Source organism: Microtus pennsylvanicus, chromosome 12 (assembly GCF_037038515.1).
Source record: "Microtus pennsylvanicus isolate mMicPen1 chromosome 12, mMicPen1.hap1, whole genome shotgun sequence".
NCBI classification, from domain to species: Eukaryota; Metazoa; Chordata; class Mammalia; order Rodentia; family Cricetidae; genus Microtus; species Microtus pennsylvanicus.
In genome coordinates, this window is record NC_134590.1 from 741,022 (window position 1) to 750,178 (window position 9,157).

Below are 9,157 nucleotides of genomic sequence, written 5' to 3' on the forward strand. Positions count from 1 at the left end.
AATTACTTTGAAACTTAGTCATCAAAATTATGCAGTAAGTTGTGCAGGCATTAGCCAAGGAAACACTGTACCTGTGGTTTTCCTATCACCTGATCTGATAATGGCTCCATTGCAGCTGGCTGTGACAAACAAGATACCTACTTAAAATCTGAAAGGGGGCTCTGGGAAAGACGACAACTACAGATAAGTTTTAAAGTATCCACATATTTTTGGAATCTGGAGACTTAGAAATAGCCAAAATTACTAGTTCCTCTGGCTGAGAAGGAGTTCTTGCTCAAACAGTGAAAATCAGGTCAGTCAGGTGTCCCTGCACACGAGCCTCAGATAGGTGTCTTGATATGAGATAAGCTCAAACACAACCTTCGCAGTAACTGGTTGGCCCTAAACCACACTGGACCAGTGAAGCCCAATGGAAGAGTGGCTTAAAAACAAGAACTTCAAATAATCTAGGGTCTTGTTAGGTTGCTCGGTGGTTAAGAGCACTAGACACCTGCAGGCAGCCCTCACCAAAGTGGACACTTAATTATATAGAAGTAACAATTGTTGGGGCCAGTTCATACTTGTTTGATCATTTTGTATAATTTCAACAAGCAATTTAATTTAATTGAGTTTGTTTTCTTATGTATACAACTTATGAAACAGTCTGAATATCCCTAAAGGTTCCCTCAAGCCTGAAGACTCTGGAATACAGCAGGCCACCAAAGAGGAGGGGATCTCTTGGTTTACAGTGGCCTGGAAAATCTGGTTCTAAACTTTTCCTTCTTTTCATGAAGTATGAACTCTGGCTACTTCACAAGAGGTAAAAAGATGGTTCCATCTTATTACGGGGTTCCTTCAGGATCCCACTCCCCCAGTAAAACTGACAGCATCAAAATATTTTCCATTTTATTAAAACAGGGTCTCCAAGTAGATCAGATAATCTCTCTAAACGTTCAAAATAGTCAAATCAAGATTCATAAAACATCATGCTAAATTTACCTTGATTCGAGGCATGGTAACTGTGGGTGGCTTTGCCTCGGCCACAAAACTATGAGATGCTCCTTTTTCCACCAGGTAAGTTGTGTAGGGCATGTACTTCACGCCTTTGGACCCAAACACAAAATCATCTCTTAAGGCATCTATCAGCACAATAACAACTTTACTGAAGAGAGGAGATGGCAGCTTGGTCCAGTTGGAACTGGCTCCTAAAAGTGTTTAAAAAAGGGGAAATTAAAAATAAATAAATAGGAAAATAAACTTTAGATTTTATTTAGTATTCAACTGCCTTTAATGTCTTTTTGCTTGTTCTTCTAACACATATCATATCTAGTTCGACCAGAAAGAAAGCCCATTTTTGGTAGCCATTGTTAATTTTCTGAGGTCAGACAAGGCAACCCTGAAAGACAAGGCTCTTTCAAGGGTTATCACTAGCCCACAGACGTCAGACTACCGAGCAGGATGTGTTCTGGGCAAGGCTATGTTAACAACCAGCAGGTCCCCAGTAATACGTGGTGAATTGATCTTAGCACAGGGAGGAGTCTAGGGCAGGGACGCCTCTCCATAAAAGACCTACAGTTGGGATCTGTGCCCACACCTAAAACATAGCCTATCAGGTAGTAAACCGGTGGGTTTAGAAATGGCTTACACGTCCAGTGCCTGGATTGGGTGGACCTGTTTCAAGCATCAGTCTTCGTCTGGTGTGTATTTCTGTGTAGGTGAGGACAGTCAGGGTTCTAATGCACTCTTAACCATGGAATGGGGAGGTATGCTGGAGAGTAGCAGGAAATTGGAGGGGTCTGAAGAAATATTACCTCTTAAAACCTATTGCTCAGAACTGGAAACCTAAATTGGCAGTGATTGAGAGGATTATCAGGAAGACAGGGATCAGTGCATAGCTGCAAACGAGAAGCCGAGCCGGAGTCACTCGGGGTTTACACTGATATCACAGAGGCCGGCTGCGATTACCTCCAAGTTGTATGACACAGAAACAACCTACACAGTGCAAACTGTTCCGGGGAGGGGCATAATGAAAGCGAGGACCACCGGGAAGGGGATCCATACCTGCTACAGGCTCGGGCGCCGGAGTTTCTACACCGTGCTCTGGTCTGGCAGAAGAACGAACCGGAGCAGGGAAGAATCCTCGAATAAATATCGCGACCCCGACCACCTCGATCGCGACGCAGCAGGCAGCGAAGGCCCCGGAGCCCAGCCGCATCCTGTGCAGCCGCTGGGCCGAGGTGGCCTGAAACTCCCCGGGGCTGCAAGGAGTAGGGGAGCGGCAAGCAGCAGCCACTCCCGGGCTGTCAGAGTCACCTCCCAGCGCGCCTCCCCGCGCCGGCGCACCGGAAATACGTCAACGCGCCGGCGGTCGCTCTCTGATGACTTCCTTCCGACCGGCCCTCGGAGCGATCACAAAAAGCATAAAGATTCTCAGGAGCCCGGTTTCCAGTGCCACAGCCAGTCAGGATTGCAAGCTTCACGCCTTCCACCCTTGAGCCAAGCACCTTTAGCCAAGCGCATCGCCGTCGTACATGCAGGTTTTTAGCTGCTGGTTTTCACGTGTATTAGGCGCACCTCACCTCCACCTGGTGTTACTGCCCCGGTTTCCTGCCGGGTCTCAAGGGCTATTTCTGGGGCAAGCCTGCAGGTTAAGCGATCCTGATTAAAAGGAATCCAAAGTCTCTCAACAGTGAACTTTTGTAAAATCAAAATAAAGTTATATGAGTTCGAGACCAGCCTGGTCTACAAGAGCTAGTTCCAGGACAGGCTCCAAAACCACAGAGAAACCCTGTCTCGGAAAAAACCAAAAAAAAAAAAAAAAAAAAAGATATACTTTCTTACTCCAAGAATAAAGAATCAAGAAAAGGTCCCAATAAAATCAAAGCAAAACCCAAGTCCAAAGGTATCTCAATATCTAATATCTTGAATTCACAGTCTGCTGGGCTCTAAAGGCTCGATTTAGCACACCACAGCATGTCCTGTAGACTCAGGCTGGCTCTCCTCCAGACCTGCTTCTGTTTGAGGTGGTTGTCTCAAGACACTGATTGGTGTCACTCCCACAGCAGCTGATGCTGCGCCCTCAACAATGGTCTTTCCTCGGGGACCTCATCCCTGCCACACAACTCAGCGGCTCTTCATGACTTCGTCATGCCTTCAAAGACTGACACCATTTGATAGAGTTGCACACATTGTCAAGTTTGGCTGCCAACATGAGAGGCAGCCTTGGCCATTCTGGATCACAGCTGACCCTGAGGAAATAGTTTCAGAAGATTTTATTTTAACCTCAATGATGCTGGTCCCTTCCTCCCTCTCTCTCTCCCATTTTTATTTTATTTTATTTTTTTTTTGTTGGTGGTGGTGGTCATTGTTGATTTTGTTTTCTTGGTTTTCGAGATAGTTTCTCTGTGTAACCCTGGCTGTCCTGGAAGTAGCTCTGTAGTCCACACTGGCCTTGAATTCACAGAGATCTGCTTGCCTTTGCCTCCCAAGTGCTGGGGCTAAGGCGTATGCCACCGCTGCCTGACTGCCCGTCCCTTTTTAATCAGCACTAATTTCTCAGCTCTAGCTAACCAGCATTGATTGTTTCATTAAAGCGCAGTAAAGCAAAGGCTCCACGTCAGTCATGCTCATCTCTTGTTAATCATAATTTATCATTCCATTACAGGTGGCCAGACATCACAATTTATTTTTTTTCTGTTTTTCTTTCAAATAGCCATGAGTACTGTTCTTTCTTTCTATGTTAATTACAGGTCATTAACTATTTTGAAATTGCCCTTCACAAAAATTAGGAAGGTTTTAGTCATTGTTTCTAAACATGTATTTTGTGTTCTATTCTTTGTTTTCTTCTGCAAGTCCATATATTAAATTGTATATTAAATTGTTTCCACATTGCCCCACCAGTTTCTCAGCCTATTTCTCTTTGGGGGAAAAAAGTGGAACTTGTAGAACAATAGATGTTTTCTAAATTTTACAAGTCACTAACGCGCATCAGTAAAGCAGATGTTTTCTTCTGTTTTTTTTTTTTTGTATGGCTCTTCCTGTTTTTTATTTTTCTACCTTTAAGTACTTGAATGCAGTTTAGGTTGCTTAACTTCTTGTCTGTTCCTTGCAGTATTTGGTTTAAGAACCACCCCTGCCCCAACATAAACATATTTTCCAGTTCCTTACATCCAGAAAGATTTCATCTTGGACATTGCAAATCATACGCCGCAGGAAAGGTACTTAGAAGATTGTGTTTTAAGTCAGTTTATTCAATTTCCAGTCTACTCTTTGTAGAGTTCAGCAGCGGAGTCTCCATTTGTTTCACTTTGCAGGATCTGTTTTCGTTGGTTGCTCAAGATCTTCCATGGATGTGCAGTTTGGTTGTTATCCAATTGTTTGGTTTGGTTTGATAACAGATTTGGGCACTTAAATTCTTTGACTTCTGTTCCTGACTACTCCCACTCTTTATTTCTCTGTTTGTTTTCTTAGCCATGTGATGCTCTGGTGTCTAATGTTCCATGGGGTGAAACTGTAGCTTTTGTTTTCATGAATTTTTTTCTGTAAGGATGAATGTCTTAGCCACTGTTCTGTTGCTGTAAAGAGACGCTATGACCATGGCAATTCTAACCAAAAAAAAAAAAGCATTTAATTGAGACTTGATTACAGTTTCAGAGGTCTAGTCCTTTGTCATCATGTGGGGCATGGTGGCATGCAGGCAGGCATGGTGCTGGAGAAGGACAGGGTGCTGAGGGTTTTTTATCTGGATCATCAGGCAACAGGAAGAGACACTTGACCTGGCTTGGGTTTTTGAAACCTCAAATCCCAACCTCAGTGATGTACCCCTCCAATAAGGCTACACTCCTAATCCTCTCAAGTAGTCCCTCTCCTCAGTGATCAAACATTTAAATATATGTGCCTATGGGGGACATTCTTTTTAAAATGATTTTATTGAGCTATATATTTTTCTCTGTTCCTCTCTCTTCCTCTCCCGTCCCCGTCTACCCTCTTCCACGATCCCCATGCTCCCAATTTACTCAGGAGATTCTTTTTCAACTTCCCATATGGATTAGATCCATGTATATCTCTCTTAGGGTCCTCTCTGTTGTCTAGGTTCTCTGGGATTGTGATTTGTAGGCTGGTTTTTCTTTGCTTTACGTCTAAAAGCCACTTGTAAGTACATAAGATATTTGTCTTTCTGGGTCTGTGTTACCTCACTCAATATGATGTTCTCTAGATCCATCTATTTGCCTGCAAATTTCAAAATGTCATTATTTCCACTGTGTAGTACTCCATTGTGTAAATATACCACATTTTCCTTATCCATTCTTTGGTTGAGGGGCATTTAGGTTGTTTCCAGGTTCTAGCTTTGACAAATAATGCTGCTATGAACATAGTTGAACACATGTCCTTGTGGCACGATTGAGTATCCTGTGGATATATAAGCAAAAGTGGTATTATTGGGTCTTGAGGAAGGTTGTTTCCTAATTTTCTGAGAAATCGCCACACTAACATTCAAAGGGGTTGTACCAGCTTGCATTCCCACCAGCAATGCAGAAGTGTTCCCTTTATCCCACAGCCTCTCCAGCATAAGTTGTCATCAGTGTTTTTGATCTTGGCCATTCTTACAGGTGTAAGATGGAATCTCAGAGTTGTTTTGATTCGCATTTCTCTGATGGCTAAAATATTGAGCATTTCCTTAAGTGTCTTTCAGCCATTTTAGAGTCCTCTGTTGAGAGTTCTCTGTTTAAGTCTGTACTCCATTTTTTATTGGATTATTTGTTCCTTTGATGACCAATTTCTTGAGTTGTTTATATATTTAGGAGATCAGACCTCTGTCTGATGTGGGGTTGGTGAAGATCTTTTCCATTCTGAAGGCTGCCGTTTTGTCTTGTTGACTGTGTCCTTTGCTTTACGGAAGCTTTTCAGTTTCAGGAGGTCCCATTTATTAATTGTTTCTCTCAGTGTCTGTGCTACTGGGGTTATATTTAGGAAGTGGTCTCCTGTGCCAATGCATTCAAGTGTACTTCCCACTTTCTCTTCTATGAGGTTCGGTGTGGCTGTCTTTATGTTGAGGTCTTTGATCCATTTGAACTTGAGTTTTGTGCATGCTGATAGATAAGGATCTATTTTCATTTTTCTACATGTTGATATCCAGTTATGCCAGCACTTGTTAAATATGCTTCCTTTTTTCCATTTTATATTTTTGCTTCTTTGTCAAAAATCAGGTGTTTGTAGGTGTGTGGATTAATATCTGGATCTTCTATTCAGTTCCATTGGTCCTCCCGTCTGGTTTTTATGTCAATATCAGGCTGTTTTCAGTACTGTAGCTCTGTAGTAGAGTTTGAAGTCAGGGATTGTGATGCCTCCAGAAGTTCTTTTATAGTAAAGGATTGTTATGGCTATCCTGGGTTTTTTTGCTTTTCCATATAAAGTTGAGTACTGTTCTTTCGAGGTCTGTGAAAAATTTTGCTGGGATTTTGATGGGCATTGTATTGAATCCGTAAATTGCTTTTGGCAAGATTGCCATTTTTACTATGTTAATTCTACTTACCCAAGAGATCTTTCCATTTTCTGGTGTCTTCTTCAATTTCTTTCTTCAAAGATGTAAAGTTCTTGGCATACAGGTCTTTCACTTGTTTGGTTAGAGTTACTCCAAGATATTTTATGTTATTTGTGGCTATTGTGAACACAGGTGGCTTCGTTTTCTTGATAACTTATAATATTATCTCACCTTCATAGAACCAGAGAATGTGCAGGCACGGAAAATCAGATTTTCAGGTAAGTTTAAACTTTTCAACACCAAAACACCAGATTTCCTGAAATTTTATATTAAATGTTTAAGATGTGTTATTTTTCTTCCTGAATAGAATCCTTGAAATGGAACATTTTCTTTTAATTATCATGACCGAATATTCACTTAGTATCTCTGGTGTTGAAGTTCTAGGAACATTTTCTAAAACCCCATACAAAGTTGGTACTGGCTAGAAGCAGATACAAATGGAACCATAGGGCTGGAGAGATGGCTTAGAGATTAAGAGCACTGGCTGTTCTTCCAGAGGTCCTGAGTTCAATTCCCAGCAACCATGTGGTGGCTCACAACCATCTGTGATGAGATCTGGTGCCCTCTTCTGACCTGCAGACATGCAGACACAACATTGTATACATAATAAATAAATAAATAAATCTAAAAAAACAAATGGAACCATAAAAGCTTTACCATGACAGCCCTAGTGATAACAAGCTTTTCCTAGACACTGACAATACAATGTGCATGCAAATACATTACAATGAATGACATACACAAAAAGACATATATATATATATATACATACAGTTTATACAGAGAAAAGATTTACTGTGTACTGGAAGTGTCAGAGAAGGACTGTAATAAAACCTGGCTCTTGCAGAATGAACATTTTTTTTATAAAGAACATTCCAGTGCATGGAAGAAACATGTGCAAAGACAGTTTTATTGATAGCTAGTCTTTTAAAACGTCTACCAAGATGTATGCTCTTCATGTATGCTTATATTCTGTTCATTTGAATGTAGGGTGACACCATAATTGCTCTGACCAATAGAATGTGATAGAAGACTGTCTGGGCCTTATTACCTCAAAACTGCAGATGACTGGCAATTTCCATTTCCTTTCGTGGAGAATGTTCTTGAGATGCTTTCTTGGAATCCCTCCATGGGCTTTGAAGTCAGGCAAGTAGTGGCATATGTCTTTAATCTAGCACTCTGGAGGAAGATTTCTGTGAATCTAAGGCCAGCTTCATCTACAGAGCAAGTTCCAAGTCAGCCAAGGCTACACAGAGAAATCCTATCTCAAAAAACCAAAACCAAACAAACATATCCTTCCATGCTATAGGAAGTCCATCCACATTGAAAATCAAGGTGCTACAACTGACTACCCTCGCTAAGAACTCACCTGAAAATGTCCGCTAAAACATGCAAGTGAATCATCCTGAACATATTTCACCTTCCAAACAATATTTTATGGATATTCAATTGGGCTGGAGAGAGCTCAGTTAAGAACACTTGTTGCTCTTGCAGAGGACCTGGGTTAAAATTACCAGCAACCAAATAGTGGTTCACAACCATCTCTAACTTTATTCCAGAGGAACCAATGTCCTCTTCTGGCTCCCAGTCACCAAGCACATACATCCATGGAGATAAAACACGTACATACAAAATAAAATAAATCTTAAAAAAGATTTTTTTCACTCAACTGGTCTCACAAAATGCTCAGAATTGTGAGATGCACCATTGTTTTGTGGGCTGAAGATGAGTGTTTGCCTAGTATACACAAAATCCTGGACTCAATCCCCAGTACTACATAAACCAGGCAACACTTCAGGAAGTGGAGGCAGAAGAATCAGAAACTCCAGGTCATCCTCCACTACTTAACAGAGAAGATAATTAGAAGGTTACTGGAAGAAACAGATGATGAGGGACATGGCTGAATTGTTAAAGTAGTTGCCAAGCAAGAAAGAGGACCAGAGGTTCCGATTACCAGAATCCACATAAACGTTAGGTGGGTGTGTTGTGGAATAGTTTAACTATGTTAAGATATGTTACTTTTGTAAAGATGTGTTGCTGTTTTACCTTGCCTGCCTAAGACACCTGATTATCTAATTGGGACGTTTGGAATCCTGGCTCCAGCTGCTCTTCCCTGCTAGAGATCTTTACTTTCCTTCTGATTTGAGTTACTAAAAGCTGTGTCAAAGTTGTTTACCAGCTCTGCTTCACCAGCACGTGCTGCCTTGGCCTTGAGGATCAGAGGATAAGGTTTTCACTTGTTGGCCCACTTGACTGCTGGGTATATGAAAAGCCTCCATGGTGCTATTAAATAAAGGGCTTCTTACCAGTGACTAGAGGTCTGTGTCTCTTTCTCTGTCTGTCTGTCTTTGTATGTTTCAACCTCCGGCCCCCTGCCCGAAGCTCGCGAACTGTATGGTAGTGCATAGAGTGCAGACAAGCATTGTGCGCGGCATCTAATAAAAAGCTGAACGGCCAATAGCCAGGCAGAGGAGGGATAGGCAGGGCTGGTGGGCAGAGAAAAGGGGAGCCAGCTAGGCAGCAAGACTTGGAGGAAGCAGGAAAGCTGGGAGGACAGAATAGAGATGAGGTAAACAAACCTCAGGACAGCACTCAGATTAATAGAAATGGGTTAATTTAAGTAAAAAAAAAAAGTTA

At 41.8% G+C, this 9,157-nt stretch overlaps 1 protein-coding gene and 1 long non-coding RNA gene across 4 annotated transcripts in view; one reads left to right on the forward strand and one right to left on the reverse strand.

The window, feature by feature from the left end:
* Pigg (phosphatidylinositol glycan anchor biosynthesis class G (EMM blood group)) overlaps positions 1-2,325 on the reverse strand; it is a 35,187-nt gene extending 32,862 nt beyond the window's left edge. For all 3 annotated transcript variants that reach the window (XR_012907321.1, XM_075944124.1, XM_075944123.1), the window contains exons 1-2: positions 2,041-2,325; positions 979-1,184 (exon numbers count right to left, since the gene is read on the reverse strand). Coding sequence is in view for 2 of the 3 variants with exons in the window: in XM_075944124.1 (XP_075800239.1) it covers positions 979-1,184; positions 2,041-2,194 (360 nt within the window). In the remaining variant the exon portion in view is untranslated. The remainder of the gene's footprint in view (positions 1-978; positions 1,185-2,040) is intronic.
* Positions 2,326-2,386: 61 nt separating this feature from the next.
* LOC142832479 (uncharacterized) lies at positions 2,387-8,789 on the forward strand. Its single transcript, XR_012907229.1, has 3 exons — positions 2,387-2,881; positions 6,700-6,738; positions 7,511-8,789. It is a non-coding gene; the product is annotated as an uncharacterized LOC142832479 (long non-coding RNA).
* The last annotated feature ends 368 nt before the right edge of the window (positions 8,790-9,157 follow it).